We start from the raw sequence: 21,528 nt of genomic DNA, 5'->3' as shown, positions 1-21,528 counted from the left end.
AATGGGGTGGAGCTAAGGTACATATGCCCTGTACACACTTCATGTTTCTCTCAGGGCTCATTTTGATGCAGCTAATGATGATATCTGTGATGGTTAATCTTGATTGTCAACTTGACTGGGTCTGGAATAACTAAGAGACGTGGAAGCGTGTGAGAGCATTTCCTGAAAGAATTGACTTGGAAGACCCCCCCCTCCACAGAGTGAGTAGCACTGATCTGGTAGGTGGCCCAGACATAAGGAGGTCTAAAGAAGCAGCAGCACTGGCTGCCGGCCTGCACCTCTTGCTGATGACTGTGTCTTCCTCTATTGCTGTTGCCATTGTTTGCTGACACCAGGCTCCAGGTTCTTCAAACTCCAGTGTGGATTGAAGACCAGGGACTCTCCAGGAATTCTGCAGCCCCTCAGCACCAAACTGGGACTAAGGAATATAGTTCACTGACTGAGCGGCTACCAGGTTCTCAGTCTCTCTGGCCAGCAGACAGACAGTATTGGACCACCCAATCCCTCTCAGTCATATGTGACTCTAGTCAATCTCTTTTTAAAATGCATACATTCTATCAGTTCTGCTCCTCTAGAGAAGCCCGAATAATACAAGAACCACCAATTTATTTATCGGAAATATGTCAACCTAATAAAAGCAAAGACTTTTGAATTATAGTTTTTATAGGCACATATAGGCAGTGAGGAGGAAAAGACCATAGAGCAGAAAGTAACTGGAATGGTGCTATACACTACTTGTAAAGGGATAAGGACTAGGGGCGGTTACAGGAAGAATGAACAAAATAAAGGGTGCATAATATTAGTAAGACTTGATAGAGAGAATAACACTTAGAATCTAGGGTGAAAGTCAAAGATGATGCTAACTTTTCTGATTTATAGCTAGAAAGTTTGTGATGTAGCTTTAAAATAAACATGGTTTTAACAGACTAGAGGCAAAGAGTGATGGCCCATGCCTGTAATCCCATGCCTGCAATCTTGGGAGACTTGACATAGAAAGACCAAGAGTATGAGGCTAACTCGGGGTACCCTAGAACAAAACAAAATAATCAAGGCAGGGATATAGTTTAGTTGTATAGCCCATACGTAACAAACAGGAGGCCCCAGATTCAATTCCTGTCAACACAAAGTAAATAAAACTATAATTTTACCCAGATGTGGTGGTTTACATCTGTAATTCCAACACTTGTAATTGTAATTTGGGGACAGGAGGGTTGCACCAAGCTTGACGCCAGTCTGAACTATGAAGTTAGTACTGCACCAGGCAAGTTAGAGCCAAATGAAAAGATCTTATTCAAAGACAATCTAAAACACTAACAGAATAATAATAATTTTGATATATATTTTGTATCTTTTAAGTCTAAGGCAATAATCTATACTTTTAATTATTATCTCACATGGATATCTTTCCTCTGTTTTTTTTTGTTTTTTGTTTTTTGTTTTTTTTTTTTGGTTTTTCGAGACAGGATTTCTCTGTATTGTTTTGGAGGCTATCCTGGAACTCACTCTGTAGACCAGGCTGGCCTCGAACTCACAGAGATCCGCCTGCCTCTGCCTCCCAAGTGCTGGGATTAAAGGCATGCGCCACCAACGCTCAGCTTTTCCTCTGTATTTTTAACAACATTTATTGTATTTTACTTGTTATTTAATATCATGACATAGTTTCAACAATTTCACGTCAATATGTCTTGGTGCATGGGGATAGTATGTGGCTGTACATGTATGCATTGATGTACTTACCTTCAAGGGGTATGCAGAGGCCAGAGGTCAATCACTCCTTCCTTAACCACTCCCCAACCTGTTGGGTTTTTGTTGATGCTGCTGTTCTTGCTTTGTTGTGGGTTTGTTTATTTTATTGTTTGAGATGGGGACTCACTGTGTACTTGTTATGTAGGCCAAGCTGGACTCAAACTATAGAGACCTGCCTGCCTCTACCTCCTGAGTGCTGGGACTAAAGGTGTGTACCACCACACTCTACCCTCTTTGTTCTTTGGGACAGGGTCTTTCAGTGAACCTGAAGTTCACTATTTCAGCTAGATAGGCTGTCCCTGAGCACTTAGGGTCTGTCTGTATCTCCCTCCACTGCTGGATTACAGGCATGTGCACTTGGCTTCTATCTGGGTGCTGGGGATCCAAACCCAGTTTTCATGTTTGCAAAGCAAGCACCATCTACTGAGTCATCTCCTCAGCCCTTATCAATATTGTATTTCCCAAAATAAGATTTGTTCTATATTTCTTTCCCCTACATCTCAATCCCTATCACTACCAAAAGCTACATGCTAAGTACATATTACTGACACATGTTTCAATATCCTTTGGAAAATACAAAGGCCAGACTGGAGAGATGACTCAGCTGTTAAGAGCACTTGCTGCTCTTGCAGAGGACCCAGATTCAGTTGCTAGCACCCACACGATGGCTCGCAACTGTCTGCAATTCCAGTGCTAGGGATCCAATACCTTCTTCAGACAGCTGCAGGCACCAGGCACACACCCAGTGCACATGCACACATGTAACCAAAACCCTCGTTCACATACAATAAAAATAACTTAATCTTAAAAATTAAAATATAGCATCGAAATAATAATATAAAAATTATAACCAAGGGGCTGGAGAGATGGCTCAGAGGTTAAGAGCATTGGCTGCTCTTCCAGAGATCCTGAGTTCAATTCCCAGCAACCACATGGTGGCTCACAACCATCTGTAATGAGATCTGGTGCCCTCTTTTGGTGTGCAGGAATATATGTAGACAGAACATTGTATACATACTAAGTAAATAAATATAAAAATTTATAATCAATATTCTAAAATAAGTTAGTATACTAATAACAATAAAAAGGAACAAGAAGGAATATCTGAAAATTAAATATATAAAAAACAAAATGATAAAGACTGTAAAGTCAGGGAAAGGGTCAGAATTATTAAAGAAATAATCAATTTCCCATAACTGAAGGAAATAAATGTGTATACTGACTGTGGTTACCAAGTACCCAGTGCAATGAATAAAAGAAAGGTACACACAAAGAAATACTAACTAGTGCAATATTAGAAATCAAAAATAAGAAGCCAGGAGGTGGTGGGGAGGTGGGGAGGGAGGGAGGGAAAATAAACTTCAGAGAGAACAGGTTATATACAAAAGTTTCTAGAGTCACAATAGCAGCCAGAAAAGTCACTAAGCTCAAAAAGAAGAAAACACACCCCCAACCTTGACCTTTATGCCCAGCCAAACAACACAGTATAAACACAAAGCAAAGCTCTGAACTTTTTCTAGACAATGATTACAGTGAAACTGAACTTGGGTTCTTTGCAAGCACAGCAAGCACCACCTGTCCAGCCTCAATTTGAAACAGATACCAATAAAAACTACCAAAGTATAGGCCTATCCACACAGGATTTTCAAAACTACTAGAAAACCATTCTTTGAGAAGTACGTTTCATTATTTTTGCTTCTACTGTGTGCTACATTGGCCTACAAATATTTCATATTTTCACACAGTTTAGTCATATAGAAGAACTTTGCAGGCCTCCTTAAAATCAGTGATATTTTCAGCTGTACTTCATGGATTTCAATACTGTAACGTGATCAAATCTACGGGACATAGTCTTAATTGTTTAGTGTCTGCAATTCTTTTTTTTTTTTCTGGAGAAAATCTCAACTTTAACGGCAGGATTTATTACTTTTGATTAAACATGAAGGTAGCTGTAAACAAAACTCCAAAATTCAACATTCTGAATAAATGTTCCCATTTTTTTTCTGTTTTTCAGAGTTGCCAATCTTGTTGGGCATGGTGGCACATGCCTTTAATTCTAGTATTTGGGAAGCAAAGGCAGGCAAATTTCTGTAAGCCTGAGGCCAGCCTGGCATAATAACAACTTCCCGGCTAGCCTGGGCTACATAGTGAGACTCTGCCTCAATTTTTAAAAAGTTGCCAATTTTGTTGCTGTTGTTAGACAGGGTTCTCTGTGTAGCCCTGGCTGTTCTGGAACTGGCTGTGAATGAGTTCGAGGACAGTCTTGTCTACGAGATTTCCAGCACTGAAAAAAGAAAGGAGAGGCTGGGAAGGGGAGTGGGGAAGCTGGAGGGGGAAGAGGAGAGAGAGGTGGAAAAGAGGGTTGGTAGAGGAAGGATCATAATTTCTGAGAAGATAACTGTGACATCCTTAGTGTAAAACACAGGTGCTAAAATGTGTGTAAGTAAAGCAATGCCTCATTTTGTTCAACTTTCTAACCAATGTAGACAGGTATTTGCATGCGTAATCCTGAAGGAAGACCTGTCTTGTTCATTTTTATATCCTCTCACTCAGCCTGGGCATCTTTGAAAGGGGAGGGCCCAGAAAGAAATCCTTTTCCGAAACAGGTCAGAAGATCTGTAACCACTGTTCCCCCCCCAAAAAAAAAATTGCAGGCAGCTCTGGCCTCTTTGCAGACGTCAAGACTTCATGGTAAGTCGGTTCTAATTAGAAAAATTCACTTTTTCTGGAGCAGGCGCTTCCCACTCCGTGCAAAGTAGGAGCCAAGTGAACAGAACCGCAAAGACTTGGCTTACTTCAAACGCAAACTAATTTATTATTATTGGCCCAAATTTACCCTCTCTCCTGGGGCGAAGGCCAATATCCACAACCGCACTGAAACCTCGGCAAGGAAAACCAGTAGCCGGTGGGGAGCATAGCGATTCTCTGCCAAAACCCAGGGAGAGCTGCCCCCGTGCAGCGCTGTCTTCCAAAAGCCTCCAACAGATCTCCGCCTTAAAAATCTACATTTCCTAAGAAATGCTTCCAATTTTCGACATTAAAAGCTAAAGAAACAGCTCCCAAAGCCCCACAAGGAATGGCTCCCTTCCAGTGCTACTGCCACTTTCAGGGCTCACCAGCCACAAGCCCAAAGCTGGACCACACTGGCTACAGCCTTGGCGGCTGCCTTTGAAGTAAGCGCGCGCAGCGGGGATGCGGGGAGTTCAACTTCCGGCCCCACACAGAGGCTATTTTCCTACTGGCCTTGCGGCTGCCGGAGCCGCGCCTTTGGCCACGCCCCTACCCACCCCCTACCCTCGCTTTGCTTTCCTAGGCTTGAACGCGCGGGAGGGGCGTGGCCTCGGGGGAAAGATTCTCTCGGTGTGAGTCCCGGCTCCTCACCGAGCGCGGCCACGCAGAGGCACGCTCCGACCGGGCGGGCGCGAGCTCGCGCACGCGCGCTCCCGCCGCCCTCTCCGGTGACGTGCCTGGCCGAGGCCGCGCTAGGGCGCTGGAGCTGCCACTGAGCGGCTGTCATGGCGTCGGAGGCGCTGGCTGAGGAGAGCCGGCCGCGGTGTCTATAGGACCAGGGGCGGGCGGCCGGGGATGGAGAGCGGCCCTGACAGCCCGCAGCCTCTGGAACTCGGGGTGGCGGCGGGACGAGAGTCGCCGCCGGAAGGGCGACGGCACGACGGGCGCGAGGCTGAGGATGGTCTCGCAGGACGCGCGGTGGAGAGCGGCGGGCAGGGGGCGGCGGCCGCGCGGAGCAGCCCCGGGGACCCGACGCTCCCCTCGCAGCTCGGCAGCGGCGCGGGCTCGGACTTGAAAGACAGCGCGTCGCCGAGCCCCGCCGCCTCCGAGGCGCCTCCGAGAGGGCAGCGCAAGGTGACCGCCTCCCCAGAGCTGGCCGAGGCCGCGGCGGGCCGAGGGTCGGGGCCAGTGGGAGACGCGGGCACCTGCGGGGTGGAGCAGGCAGCCGAGGAGCCCAGCAGCGCCGGCGCCCTGAGCAGCAGCTGCAGCGAGCCGAGCCCCCCAGGGGACTCGCCCAGCTTGGACTCTCTGGAGTCTTTCTCCAACCTGCATTCTTTCCCCAGTAGCTCTGAGTTCAATAGTGAAGAGGGAGCGGAGACCAGGGTCCCCGAAGACGTGGAGGAGGGCGCGGCGGGGCCGCCCAGGGCTGCACCGCTGTGCAGAGAGGAGGAGGAGGACCCGGCTCAGGTGCTAGCGGCCTCCAAAGAACGCTTTCCCGGCCAGTCAGTGTATCACATCAAATGGATCCAGTGGAAAGAGGAGAACACGCCCATCATCACCCAGAATGAGAATGGCCCCTGCCCTTTGCTGGCTATCCTCAATGTTTTGCTTCTGGCCTGGAAGGTACAATCTGCAGCTTTCTACTTCCTACAGCTTGTGGGGAGGGGCAAAATGGGGTGAGGAAACTGTTGTTTGTCAGCTGATGGCTTCCTTGTTTCTTCATTCATCAGTCTCCTTTTTGGAGACAAGGTTTCCCTGTGTAGCCTAGGCGGTCTTCGAACTTCAGTCTGCGGGGTGCTAGGTTTATAGGCAGACACCACCATGTCTAACAGTCTCTTCTTGCATGAAATTAATTCCAGAATTTCTTTATTGAACAATTATTCACATACGTATGTGTCAGGAAGAATTACCCCTAACTTCAGGTCCTTTCTGTCAGGAAGAATTGCCCCTAACTTCATGTCCCTTTTGTATTAAAAATTCAACAATCAGTTAAAGGTTGTAACTGATGGTGTACTTTTAAGCAGGTAGAATCTAGAGCACCCTTCACCTACACCTGCTGAATATTTTTAGCTATATTCGTCCATATATTACTCCTTCTTACTGACATTAACACATATGCAAAACAGTGGAAATTGGAAAAAAGTCATCTTCATAGTTACTATCAATGTGATATCATGAAGTAAGTTTTAATGATTATGTATACACTTTTCTAGAGAATGCTGCCTGCCCCACTTGGGTGTGGATATGTGAAGGAATGGAGATAGGAAAGATACAGTCAGCCCTTTTAGATAAATTTCATTTAAGGAAAAGCATTGGTCTGAGCCCACTTACCACAAATTAGTTGTTTTCAAAGACTATATTTTAACCTTGTGTATGATTTTCTTACTTGCCTTGTTTCTTTGGCTCTACTTCAAAGGTTTGGCATTTTTTTTTACCAGTAACTATACATTAGAATGTGTTAAGGAAGCTAAAACAAGAAATGACAAGTCTAAGACACTGGAGCATGAAAGGGGAACGGCAGGTGTATTGAGACCTCAGAATAAAGTGCCATATTTAAGCTTGCAGTTTGTGGGTGCTGAGAGGGTGCATCTCAGCACCTGATTTCAAATTAATGGTTCCATCTGCAGTTACAATGTTCCCTAGAAGAACAGCTTGAATTTTGCGACCACTTGTGAAGAAATTGAGATGGATAATGAGAGAAGAATCCCAAACATCAGTTTCACATCGGGTATCTGGGGCTCTTGATGGAACCATGTGGGTTCCAATCACCTGCGTTAGTTTGTGAATGGGTATGCATGTTAATGAATTTGAAGATTATTTTGATTAACCTCTGCTCATAGCATTCTAGAGCTTTTCTATCCCAGAGTTCCAAACTTCCACATTTTTTCTATAAACCATGAGGTCTGAGAGCTACATGGTCAGGTATACCATAGCTGAGGCTCCATTCCAGAGTACCAATTTTCTGGCATAGTTCCCTTTCTCATTGCCGTAACAAAATACCTGACAAAAGCAACTTAAGGTAGGGTTTATTTTCGCTCACAGTTTGAGGGTACAGTCCATTAAGTCAGGGAGTGCATGGCAGCTGGAGCCTGAAGTAACTAGTCACATTACATTCATAGTCAGGAAACAGAGAGAGATGAGTGCTCAATAGGATTTCTCCTTTTTTATTTAGTCCAAACCCACATTCCATGGACTGCCACCCACATTCAGAGTGGGAGGGGCAGATACCATGACCTGGATTACTTTGTGGATATATGAGCGTTGGATGTATTGACCGTGAAAGACAGATTCAAATGTGTAACCACATGTTTGGGTTCTGGTTTTGTAGTTGACACTACAAATGCAAAAACAGTACAAAGAACATCAGCCTTCCAGTAGCTCAGGATATGGTAAGGAGGTGGACTTAAAGAGTAATTGCAGCCCTAATGTGCTAAGGGAGTACCAAAAAAAGGAGCTGGTGGGTACCTTGGAATGGGATCTCGGGAAGGCTTCAGAGATGAGATGCACTGATTCACGTCAGAAGATTGCATGAGATAAAGCCTCTGGACAGAAGGGCACATTTGAAGACAAATCAGAGACAGTTTGCAAATCACCTCCAAGTTTAGTGGAGATGCAATGGAGAGGGGGCAAGACAAGGCCATAAGCAAGAAGTAAATTTGATGGGTTTGGTTAGTCTATAAATGAGTATGCATGCTAATGTGTTTGAAGATTGTTTTGAAAATCCGTGATTCTTAGCCCTTTTTTTTGCCTGTAGGCTATTTATGCCAACAAAAATCAGTCATAGGGAGATGGGTGAGAGAAACAATGTCAAGTAGTATTCTCAAGGTGAGCCATGGTTTCTAGAGGTCCAAACTGTTTTCCTAATAATACAAAAATGTTATTTGCCTTTTGGACATCCACAGAGATTTCCAGATTTTTTTGATGGATGGATGATGATTGAGGTTAAAAAGGAGAACAAAAGGACATCCACTATACACAGCATACTCATGTATTTGTCAGGTTATAATGTCTAAGAACTAGTGTGTGTGTGTGTGTGTGTGTGTGTGTGTGTGTGTGTGTGTGTGCGCGCGCGCATGCCGGATGTTTTTCTGTGTCACTCTCAGTATTTCTTGTTTCATTTTTGGAGACAGGGTCTCTCAGTTGAACTTGTTCTTTTAGTTAGACCGACTAGCCAGTGAGACCTGAGTTTGTCTGTCTACTTCACCACCCTTCAGTGCTGAGGTACAGAGCTATGAAAGACACTGCAGCCCAGTTTTTACATTGGTGCCAGGGATCTAAATTCAGGTGCACTTTTCCCACTGAGCCATTGTCCCAGCCTCAAGTTTTTTTTCAAGTTTCTTTTCATAGTTAACATTATATTGTGCAAGATAATGGGTTTTACTATGACATTTTCATGCATATATATACTAATTATATAGAAAATAATGGTTTTCATTCTAATATTTGGTTTTTTGTTTTTGAGACCGACTCTTATATATCACAGGCTGGGCTCCAACTTGCTGTATAGCCTGGGAATGATTTTTGAACTTCCGGTTCTCCTCAATCTCCAAAGTACTGGAATTACAAACATGTGCCACCACTCCCAGTTTATATGGTTCTGGGGTTAACCAGGACTTCATATATGCTAGGCAGACACCTGTCAACTGAGCTACATCTCCAGCCCTCATTATAGAATTTTCAAACATGTTCGTGGTGTGCTTTGATCATCTTCACCTGATTCCAAGTGCTAGTTTCTTCTTTAGTGTGTATGGGTGTTTTTGCCTGCATGCCAATCTGTGAGCTACATGCATGTCTGGTGCCCAGGAATCCAGAAAGGGGCACCAGATCTCCTGGAACTGGGGTTTCTGACAGTTGTGAGTCACCATATGAGTGCTTGGTATTGAATCTGGGTCCTCTAGAAGAGCAGCCAGTGATCTTAACCACTGAGCCATCTCTTTCTAGACCTGAGGATTAGTTTCTTAGTTTATAAAGAGCCCTTATAAATGAGCAAGACAAAAGCTGAACAATATGATGACAAAAGGAGAAAAAATCAATAGCAAAAATCTTCACTGGGTGGTGATAGCACACACACTTAATCCCAGCACTTGGGAGGCAGAGGTAGGGGAATCCCTGAGTTTGAGACCAGCCTGGTGTACAGTGTGAGTTCAAGGACAGCTAGAGCTACACAGAGAAACCCTGTCTCCAAAAAAGTAAGTAAGTAAGGAGAGAAAGAGAGACAGACAGACAGACAGAGAAATTTGAAGTTCAAATGGACATTTCCTGTTTTATCACCTTGAAGTGAAGTTCCATGTCTATGAGCATCTTCCCAGCTGTGACTATTTGTTGTGGCTACTTTTCAATGACACCTTATCTCTTCTCCCATGTTTTTTTCCTCCCATAAATCTTTCACATTACTTTCTGGCTTATTCTGCCCCATCCTACCCCAAGCCTGTAGAAGAATTGCAGTCACACTAATTTTTTTCATGCTATCTTTTCCTAAAGTAAGCACAAAACTCTTTTGAGGGTTTCCAAGCACATTTATCGCTTATAAAAAAGGAAAAACAGATGGTGAGCCAAAGGTTTTATCTTAGCCTCTGCCTACTCTATTTTAAATATAGCTCTTGTAAGGAGAAATTAAAAACTTTACACAGTAGTGGGACCTTATCTACATAAAAGATTTGAGGAACAGTTCTGGGGCTCCCTTTCCCACTTTCTCCCAAGAATTAGAAGTAATATGTGTCTCTGGACTTGTGAGTAAAGTAGAAGAGAACAGCGTGATCCTGCATGGGTGGAAGTCTGGTTCTGATAGTATTCCTTCAGTGAAAAAGCCTTCCTTTTCCTTTTCCAATCATGCCTATGGAGGTCCAGGTAAAGGATATTTGATTTTTGAATACATGTAGTACCAACAAATTAGGCCTTTGAATATAGTAATTTTTTGTTTCTACTTTATTTTGAAACAGGGTGTTGCTATTTAGTCACTGCATTTGAACTCTCGATCCTCTGGGTTCAACCTCTTGAGTGCTAGAATTGCAAGTGTGCAGAAACATACTGGCTTAAAGTTAGCTTTGATGCTGTTCCCATTATTCTCCACTTTAAAAAAAAAGATAATTCCATGTATCTTTTTGGGGGTGAGGGATTGTTTTTCATGCATGTATGCATGTGTATCACATGATGCCTGGTGCTGGGCCAGAAGATGGCATCAGAGTCCTTGGAACTGGAGTTACATATGGTTGTGAACTAGATGTGCGTGCTGGGAATGGAACTCTAGTAAATGCTCTTAATCTTTGAACCACCTCTTCAGCCACTTATTCTCTACTTTTACTTTTTAAATTGTTTTTATTTTATATGTATGATTGTTTTGTCTATATGTATACATGCATACTATATATGTGCCTATGCCTTTGAAAGGCCAGAGGAGGCCAGAAGGCATCAGATCCAGTGGGACTACAGTTATAGGCAGTTGTAAACTGTCATGTAGGTGCTGGAAATAGAACTTGGGTACTCTGAAGGACCAGCCAGTGATCTGGAGCCACTGAACTATCTTTCTAGTACTTTGTTCTCCACTTTTAATTGATTAAGTTGCTTTTTCTTTGGTTTGGTTTTGTGACAGGTCTCAAATTTACTATGTACCTAAAATCGGTAGTGATCCTTCTCTGTCCTCCTCCTGGGAGTGGGATTACAGTTCTGGGCCACTGTGCATTGCTTGCATTGAATGTTTTGTTTTTATTGTGCTAGGGATCTGACAACATAAAAAATGAAAAAAATCATTTTCTTACCTTACTGTAACTTTGATGCCAGCTTGTGTTATGTTGAGAGAGCCTGTCTGAAAGATCAGATCAAACAAAACAAAAAAGTGTTGGGCGACTATATTCTAGAGCCAAAAATGAATGGCCTTGGCCTGGGAACACAAATTTAGGTTACCCAAAATCCCATGCTCTGATGTGGTAACAGTTTCACAAAATTATTAAAGTAACAGAAAAATAATATTTCAAAATTATTGGTGGAAACATCAGATAGGTGAGTTATAGCAAAGTGAGGGAGTGGGGGAGACTTGCAAAACCTCAACTGTGGGTCTCGGATGCTATCTGCTGGCTTTCTTAGGTTTTAGTTTAGTGGAAGTCAGTGGTCTGCTACATTAATTCATTCCAAAGATGTTAGGTCAGACACAGAGGTGAGTTAAGCTGACTAAAGAGGGCTGAAGAGACAGCTCAGCAATTAAGAGCACTGACTGTTCTTCCAGAGGTACTGAGTTCAATTCCCAGCTGGCTCACAAGGTGGACAGCATCATGTGAGACATTAAACAAGATAGAGAGATTACATAGTGAGACGGGGTAAGAAAGGACTGAGGAGGAGCCAGGTTAAAAAGGAAAAAAAAGAGGACTAAAGATAGTCCAAGACAAATTATAATTAGACAATGTTCTAGTCTCTCCACATCACTGAAGTCCTATCAGTTAATTAGACTTTGTAGAATATTCAATATAGGTGCAACCTCTTTTTGGGAATTAAATGTAGTATGCTAAGCAAGCACTCTACCACTGACCTATACACTCCACCTTCAGTTGCTTTACAGCAAGCTGCATGTACCTCAGGATAGTATGAATGTGTCCTAAAATAGAGTCATCAACTTACTGTAAACATTGTGAAATTATGTGTGCATGGGCGTGTGTGTGTGTGTGTCATGGGCACATGTGTGCCCATACAGATACAAACGCCAAATAAATAAATATGAAAAAAAATGTAGAGACAAAATGGCAGAGATGGTGGCATATATCTTTAACCTCAGCATTCAGGAAGCAGAGGCAGGCGGATTTCTGTGAGTTTGAGGCCAACCTGGTTTATATAGTGGGTTTTAGGCCAGCTAAGGCAATATAGTGAGGTCCTGTCTCAATAATAACAACAATAATTTTTAAAAAACATTGATATTTATAATTGGCCCTTTCAGACAGCTGTAAAAATTCAAAGTTCCATCTCTACAATGCAAATGTATTCAGATATCAGCACTTAAAAAATGATACTGAAACACCTTGGTAAATACTGTATAACAATAGCTAAAATAATCGAAAGCAAAACCTAGTAAATTGTCTTGTAAAGAACTGCTTAGTGGGGCTGGAGAGATGACTGAGGGGTTAAGAGCACTGGCTGCGGCCTGGAGAGATGGCTCAGAGGTTAGGAGCACTGACTGTTCTTCCCAAGGTCCTGAATTCAATTCCCAGCAACCACATGGCAGCATACGTGCATGCAGACAGAGTATTGTATACGTAATAAGTAAATCTTTAGGAGAGCAGTCAGTGCTTTTTTTTTTTTTTAAAGATTTAAAGGACCTGGTTCAATTCACCCACGTAGTAGCTCACAACCACTATCTCTAACTCTAGTTCCAATGGATCTGATAATCTCTCCTGGCCTCCTCTGGTTTCTGTGGGTACCAGACATAAAAATGGTACACAGACATACATGCAGGCAAAACACTCATACGTATAAATATAAAATAATAAAAATTTTAAAACTAGTTAGTAATCATCATGTTAGGCTTTGTGTTTCATGAGTCTCTGTTAGAGAAATTCAAGTTTCCTACTGTAGTACAAAAAAATGTAAAATATATTGAAATGTAGTCAAGGAATATATAAACAATGAATAAAAAACTCAACTTTTTCTTAGAATAACAGACAGCAAACTATAATTCGCAAGTGAACTTCAGTTTTAAAATTATATATAGGAAGTGGGCTGCAGAGCTGGCTCAGCAGTTCAAACCACTGGCAGAGAACTCTTGCAGAGAATCTAGGTTTTTTCTACACCCAAGTTAGGGCTCACAACTGCATATAATCCCAGCTCCATGGGATCTAGCACACTTTTCTGACCTCATGGTGTATGAGCACACATGGCACATACTCATATAAACAAATACATATAAATATATATATTTAAAAACACATTATTTAGAAGAATGGCTTATTGAGTACACTGCAGTGGGGGCATTGGACTAGACAGTAACTAGAATGCTGCCTGCAGTCAAATTATTCTTAAGAATATGTTGTTACAGAGAATAAAAATCATTTAGAATAATAGGATGAGCAAGCCTCTATGGCATATCCTGTCACTACTAAGTGATAAATCCAGAAGACAACTGGACCCTAAGCATCAGCTGTCATATGTGCTCTCAGAGAGGCTAACACTGCTATGTCTTGCAGCAAACATTTTGGAAACTTGTTTAATCATTGATTAAAAAACATTTCAATAAAAAACCTTTTAATATGTCATTAACACATTTGATAGCATAAACTTAACCTTCTTTAACAATTAGGGAGCTATTGGAGAAATTGATGATTTAAAGTTTCCTTGATTAATTATGTTCTATCATTGATATGGTAGTTATTGGAATTTCCATCTTGAATATTTCTAAGGCTTTCAAAAAATTTGTATGTGTGTGAGTGTTTGCCTGTATGTATGTATGTGCACTATGTGTGTGCCTAGTGCCTTCAGAGTCTAATCTCTAGTGGAGTTACAAACAACTGTGAGCCACCATGATTGTGCTAGTGCTCCTAACTGCTGAGGCATCACTACAGTCTTCTGAATATTTATTTTTCTTCTATTCTGTGAGTTTAACAGAGTGTGACTGTAGATGTCAGTTAAAATATTTAGTCATTGGCCATGGTATGTGATATATGTAACTCATCTGACAACTCATTTGAAATTTTATTTTAGGCCAGTGAGGTAGGTCAGTGGCTAAAAGCACTTGCTATACAATCCTAGCAACCTTAGTTTGCAGCACCTCACAAGCTCTTACAGTCTCTCTACTATAACTCTTTCATAACCTCTAGGAGTAACTATAATCTTGATTTTTGTTACTAGGTTTTGTTTTTTCATTTTCTGAAACAAGGTCTTGTGTCTTATATAGCATAGGCTGGCCTCACATTGATAGCCAAAGGTGGCCTTGAACTCTCTTGATCCTCCTGCCCCCATCTCCCAAGTGCTAGGATTATAGGTATATACTACTGTGCCTGGCTATTCATTCATTAGTTTATTTATTTATTAATTAATTTATTTATTTTTGACAAGGTCTCCCTACATAGGCCAAGCTCTCATCCTTCTGAATGTTGGAATTACAGGTTTACTTTCCCTTACTTTAATATATATACAGTTTTGTCATCTACATGTGTATCTCTAAATAATATAGCTTATTTTTACCATTAAAAAATATATATATGTTTTTCAAGGCAGGGTTTCTCTGTTTAGCTTTGGAGCCTGTCTTGGAACTCACTCTGTAGACCAGGCTGGTCTTGAACTCAAAGATCCACCTGCCTCTGCTTCCCGAGTGCTGTGATTAAAGGCATGCGCCACCACCTGGCAAAGTTCATATTTTAAATAAAATCATACAGATGAATTTTTTTGTGTTTAGTCTTAGTACTTGAATATTGTATTTATTTGAATCATTCAAAACATGCCCAAGGTAGATTGAAATTATGGATATGAAGCTTTGTTCCATCCTGCCTTACAGAAAATGATTCCATTGATGACTTGTTATGTTTGGTGCCTCTTCCTGCTCTTTAACTGAATTTTCTACCATTCTGGACCCTGTGATAGGGTCTCAGGGTAATTATGTTAGAAGGTAAAAAAAACATGGCTTTTCAAACCTCTCAGTATCTCTATATGATCCTCTATCACCTTATAATTGTTATAGTGACATACTTCATTTTTTGTTATTTTATTTTCCTTTTAACATTTTTTTAAAATGTTATTTGTGTATGTGTATATGAGATGTGAGTAAGGATTCATGTATGTCTTGGTGTGTTTATGTATCATGGTGTGTGTGAAAGTTAGAGGACAACTATAGGAGACCATTCTATCCTCTCATCCTGAGTTCCTGGGATCAAACTCAGGTCATCAAGCTCACTTATCAAGCACTTTTGCCTGCTGAACTATTTTTCACCCTTATTACATTTTTTGAGAAAGTCACACTCTATAGTTCAAGCTGATTTAAAACTCATGGCCATCCTTCTACTGAGTACTGGGAGTACAGACATGAGCCACATGCCTGGATGACTTTGTTATACAAGCATGAATGTTAATGTATTTATATATTAGGTGTTTGTCTGCATGCAAATGTGTGCTTGTTTTTGGCTGCAGGAAACTATAACATTTTTTATAGAAATAATACCTTGCTTTTTTCAGGTGAAACTTCCACCAATGATGGAAATCATAACTGCGGAACAGCTGATGGAATATTTAGGTCAGTATCTAAGACTTGATGATTTTGTATCTTTTACAAAATTAAATGAAGTTTTCAAAGCTGTTATTTTACTGGTGCTATTATATAATCTATTATAAAAATTATAGTTCTGAATCTGCTAATTAAAAATCTTAACAGTATGTTCCTGTTCTTGACTGTTACAACATTCTTCTGACCATCATTAGAATCCTGAACTATAAATAAGAAGACTGGACAGAGTCCAGAGAATAGCACACTAATTAATTAATCCTAGTAAATTGCAGAGTGAGAAAAGATACAGAAACTTTGACCTTAGAAAGGTACCTTTTTTTTTTTTTTTTTTTTTTTTGGTTTTTCGAGACAGGGTTTCTCTATATTGTTTTTGAGGCTGTCCTGGAACTCGCTCTGTAGACCAGGCTGGCCTCGAACTCACAGAGTTCCACCAGCCTCTGCCTCCCAAGTGCTAGGATTAAAGGCGTGTGCCACCAACGCCTGGCAGAAAAGTACCTTTTTAGTTGGGCTGTGGTGGCACACGCCTTTAATCCTAGCACTTGGGAGGCAGAGGCAGGTGATATCTGTGAGTTTGCTGCCAGCCTGGTCTACAGAGCTAGCTCCAGGACAGCCAGGGCTGTTATACAGAGAAACCCTGTCTCAAAAAACCAGAAAGATAGAAAGAGAGAAAGAAAGGAGGGAAGGGAGGGAAGGAAGGAAGGAAGGAAGGAAAATACCTTTTTAGAATTGTGTCAACTTGGATTAAAGTTGAAGGAGTTGGGTTGGAGATGTAGCTCAGTGGTGGAGCACTTGGCTAGCATGTGTGAGGTCTGGAATTTAATCAGTAGAGTTGAAAAACAAACATAACAAGACACACACCAACAAGCAAACAAACAAAAAAAAAAAAACTGAGGAGGTGATAATGAGATGCTGCTACCCAAAGTATAATTTGTGGACTGAATAGAAGTCCTCTCTGGCCAGGCGTTGGTGGTGCACCCCTTTAATCTCAGCACTCAGGAAGCAGAGGCAGGCGGATCTCTGAGTTCGAGGCCAGACTGGACTGACAGCCTCCAAAACAATACAGAGAAACCCTGTCTCGTAAAACCAAAAAAAAAAAAAAAAAGAAGAAGAAGAAGAAGTCCTCTCTGCAAGAGCCACCAGTGCTCTTAACCCCTGAGCCATCTCTCCAACCCCTATTAGTGTGTTTTGAGATAAGAAGCCTGGGAGAGAATGCAATTCAACACATTGCTTCCTTCAACAGGAACGACATTTCAGATGAAATAGATGATAAACTGGCACACCTTTAATCCCAGCACTTAGGAGGCAGAGACAGGCATATCTCTGAGTTCGAGGCCAGCCTGGTCTACATAGTGAGTTCCAGGACAGCCTGAACTACACAGAGAGACCCTATCTCACAAAACAAGCAAGCAAGCAAATAAATAAATAAATCTTTAAAAAAAATAAGATAAAGTGAATGAGGAAGATACCACATGTCAAAGTGTGGCCTCCACATGTATGCATACACATGCATGTGTACCCACATACACACACATACACAAAATATTGCCACATATGATGGTATTATGGTATATATCAGTAATCCCAGAACTTGGTATACTGAGGCAGAAGTAATCATTATGAGTTTGAGGTCAGCATAGGCTACAAAGTAAGACTCAAAAGTAATTAGATAGATAGATAGATAGATAGATAGATAGATAGATAGATAGATAGATAGATAGATGATAGTTTGTCTCAGGTGTTCCAGGTAACCAGCTAACTGTGTGTGTGTGTGTGTGTGTGTGTGTGTGTGTGTGTGTGTGTGTGTGTGAAGGTGGAGCTAAAGTATTAGAATTAGAACTCTTAGAAAGCCTGTGTGGGGAGGAGGGGTGTATATGTACATACACACTTACGTGCATACATATTTTATAGCCATTAATCCATTTTTACTGGCTAGGGACCTCATAGTTGTAGTTAAATTACTCTAAATACTTAGATATATGCAGATAAAGGCTAGATTAATGAACTTTAAACTGCCAGGATGATGCCAAGTACAAAGGGGGCAGGAAGAGTGTAGGAGATGGGCTCAGAATAATTGGATTCTGACCAAGTGGGGCCCAGTTGGCTAGTGTAAAGACTGACTTTTTGGATTGGCATGATCTGACTTTCACAAAAATGATATAGCTATTGTAACACAGATAGCATATTGTAATATTGGAATGTTTTTCTTTAAAAATTACAATTCCAGGGACTAGAGAGATGGCTCAGTGGTTAAAAGCACTTGTTCTTCCAGAAGACTGAGTGTGGTTCCCAGAATTCATGTCAGTTAGATCATAACCACCTGTAACTCCAGCTCCAGGGAATCCAACACTGGTTGGTTTTCATGAGTACCCAAAAACATGGCAAATATCCATACACATACATATGCATATAAATAAAAATAAAAATGAATCTTTTTGAAAAATCTAATATAATTTGGGCATCTTGATGCACATCTTCAATCCCAGCACTCTGGAGCAGAGGCAGGCAATTCTCTGAGTTTGAGGCCAGTCTGGTCTACAGCATGAGTTCTAGGACAGCCAGGGCTACAAAGAGAAACTGTCTTGGAAAAAAAGAAAAAAGAAAAAGCCTTGAAGGAAGAAGGGACATCTTAAAATTCTCATACATACTGAAAAGTAGTCTGTTAGAGCAAAGGGAAGTCTTCACAGCTGTATGGGTTTAGCAGCCAACCCTACATAGGAGGAAGCATTATAAAACTGGGACAAAACATACAGTATCACAATGCTATGCAAAAATGCTTCACATCCAGAAGCTGTACAACAGGTTACAAAATGTGGCCTTTTATCACAGGAACTTGGGCAGGGCAGGGGATCCATCCAATCTCACCTATTCTGTCATAGGCCTCATGTGCTTGGCTGTTTTACCACAACAGGATTAAGTCATGTTAAGCTCAGTGAGGGCTAGAACCAGTCTTCCATTGGCCCTCCCCAGCTCTTTCTTCCACCTCCTGGGTTCTTAAACTTGTTTTCTCTGTCATGTCTCAGAGGTCTTAGGTGCTTTAGCCATCCTCCTAAACTTATGGACTCATGATCCTCTTGCCTTGGCCAACTACATCCTGGTAAGAGAGGCATCAGCAAGACATTGTTGGAGATTACTTTTATTTTTATCAGAAAATGTATTTACTGAGTAGGTACCCCATGGAAGTGTTTGGAAGTATCATCAATGGTCATTAATGTGGCTTTACAAGAGACTTGTAATGTGGCATAAATATCAGAAGAGTATTTCTCTTAGAAAAAGTAAATAATTAGCACATCTTGGTATGTTAACTTGACTCTTAGCTAATAAAGCCCTCAAAAAATAGGACATATCACAGAGAATTTTAATAGGGAGAAAGAAAAAAACATGATGAAGAAGTAGCTAGGGCTGGCAAGATTGCTTAGCAGGTAATATGCTCCTGATGAATAAGCCTGATGACCGGAATTGAATCCTCCAGAACCCATAGTGGAAGAAGAGAATCAACTTCTGAAAATTCTCCTCTGGTTTCCATTTGTGTCCCATGGCATGTGTACACACACACACTGTTATTAAATAAGAGAAAAGAAAAATCTACAAGGTAGCCAGAGTTTTGGGAGTCATGGGACTTAACTATTAAGAATGGCATAAAGTCACCCAGAAGAGAGGGAGAAGGAATGGGAGTAAAGTGAACAGAGTCCAGGTAAAATCATCTACTTAGGATCAGTCTGGTTAGAACAAGTGACTTAAGGTCCTAAGCTAGTTGGATTGTCTCCTCTTGAGATTACTCTTGTTCTCTGAAGGAATTAGAGATACTGTATTTTAAGTAGCATGGGGGTGTGCATGCACATGAGCTTCAGTGCAGGGAGGGATTCCATGGATCAAACTTAAGTCATCAGGCTTATAGGACAAAGTGCTTTTACCTGCTGAGCCATCTCAATAGCATGGGATGTTATAATACTTGAGTTAATGTGCAAACACTAGTAGAAGGATTGTAAGAGAAACCATTAGTTGTTTTCCAAACATCTATGTGAGATACCTCAAAGGATGGGAATTTAGTGTGTATTTGTGTGTGTATACATGTGTAGGCACACAAGACTGTATGCTAGAGGACAAACTCAGTCTTTTTTGTTTGTTTTTGAGATTGAATGCTTCACTGGCCTGGAGCTTGCCAAGTAGTCTAGGCTGGCCAGTAAACCCCAAGAATCCCCATCTCTGCATCCCTAGTGCTTGGATAACAATCATGCAATTCAGCTTTTGGAATTTTTATTTATTTTCTTAATTGATTTTGAGATAAGATCTTGCTGCATAAGCCAAGCTGCCCTCTAGTTCAAAAATCCCCCTGCCTCAGCCCTCAAATGCTGGGATTACAGTTGTAATTCACACCCAATAAAAATGGGAATTTTGCCTGGTGAAGGTTAGAGGAAAAGCAAATGAGTTTCACTTTGGAAATCTCTGCTTCTAGGTAAGAAGGGGGCCAAATGCAACTGTAGCTTGTTCAAGTATTTGACATAGAGAAAGAAACATAGCATGCAGATGCCTAGGCAGTGTTAAGATATCTAGTAAAGAAGGAGAGCAAGGAAAGAGATACCTTGATAAAAGGAGTCATTGTAGAGTTAATGAGAAACTTGGCACTAGGAAAATTTCCAGGAACTCATATTGATGACCCCAAATAAGAATCTAAGCAATAGTTGAGAGGGTACCTTAAATGCCCTCACCCTATAATGAGATTGATGACTACATTACATGCCATCATGGAGCTTTCATCTAATAGCTGATGGAAGCAGATGCAGAGATTCACAGCTAAGCACTGATCCAAACTCCTGGAATCCAATTGTAGAGAAGGAGGAGGGATGAGCAAAGGGGTCAAGACCTTGTTAGGGAAACCCACCGAAACAGCTGACCTAAGCAAGTGGGAGCTCATGGACTCCAGGCGCCAGCTGGGGAACCTGCATAAGACCAAACGAGGTCCCCCTGAATGTGGGTGTCAGTTGTGGGGCTTGGACAGTCTATGAGGTTACTGGCAGTGGAACCAGTATTTATCCCTAGTGCATGTACTGGCTTTTTGGAGCCCATATCCCTATAGAGGGATACTCAGCCTAGATGCAAGGGGGAGGGCCTCTATCCTGCCTCAAATGATGTGACAGACCTTGATGATCCCCCATGTGAGTTACCACCCTCTCTAAGGAGTGGATGGGGATGGGATGGGGAGCTGGTGAGGTGACTGGGATGATGGGAGGGAGAGGGAACTGAGATTAGTATGTAAAATAAGATAGTTTTGTTTTGTTTTTGTTTTTGTTTTTTTGTTTTTCCGAGACAGGGTTTCTCTGTATTGTTTCAGAGGCTATCGGTCCAGCCCGGCCTCGAACTCACAGAGATCCGCCTGCCTCTGCCTCCCGAGTTCTGGGATTAAAGGCGTGCGCCACCACCGCCCGGCCAAAATAAGATTGTTTTTAATTTAAATAAAAATTAATTTAAAAAAGAAGCCTAATAAAATAGAATGGGAACTAGGCGAATGAGGTGGTACCTACCTATACTGTGTGGGGAGACCTCAAAATAACAAACAAAAAAATGAGGTAGGAAATACAGAGTTGGCAAATTAAGATACTTACTGCCAAGCCTGATTATCTGAATTTGAGTCTTGGGCCCCAGGTGCTGGAAAAAAGAAATGACTCCTGCAAATTGTCCTTTAACCTCCATACAAACAATGTGTATGTTTGTTAAACATAACTTTGTGTTTAAGATCTTACCCAAGCTAGGATGTATGTTGTGACTGCAATCATCCCCAGTAGTAAGATGATTAGACAAGTATAGTATAGTAAAGAAAAATAATTGGGATGATGGCCTTGTTGGGCTTTAAAAAAATTATT

General features: G+C 41.5%; 1 protein-coding gene across 2 annotated transcripts in view; it reads left to right on the top strand.

Moving 5' to 3' along the window:
* Positions 1 to 5,331: 5,331 nt before the first annotated feature.
* Positions 5,332 to 21,528, top strand: part of Mindy2 (MINDY lysine 48 deubiquitinase 2) — a 60,525-nt gene continuing 44,328 nt past the window's right edge. For both annotated transcript variants that reach the window (XM_040739794.1, XM_005075468.4), the window contains exons 1-2: positions 5,332 to 6,099; positions 15,622 to 15,679. In XM_040739794.1, the coding sequence (XP_040595728.1) occupies positions 5,332 to 6,099; positions 15,622 to 15,679 (826 nt within the window). The remainder of the gene's footprint in view (positions 6,100 to 15,621; positions 15,680 to 21,528) is intronic.

Source organism: Mesocricetus auratus, unplaced genomic scaffold, assembly GCF_017639785.1.
Source record: "Mesocricetus auratus isolate SY011 unplaced genomic scaffold, BCM_Maur_2.0 Super-Scaffold_100691, whole genome shotgun sequence".
Classification (NCBI taxonomy): Eukaryota; Metazoa; Chordata; class Mammalia; order Rodentia; family Cricetidae; genus Mesocricetus; species Mesocricetus auratus.
Note: the sequence above shows the minus strand (reverse complement) of the source record. Positions and strands in the feature narration are given on the sequence as shown.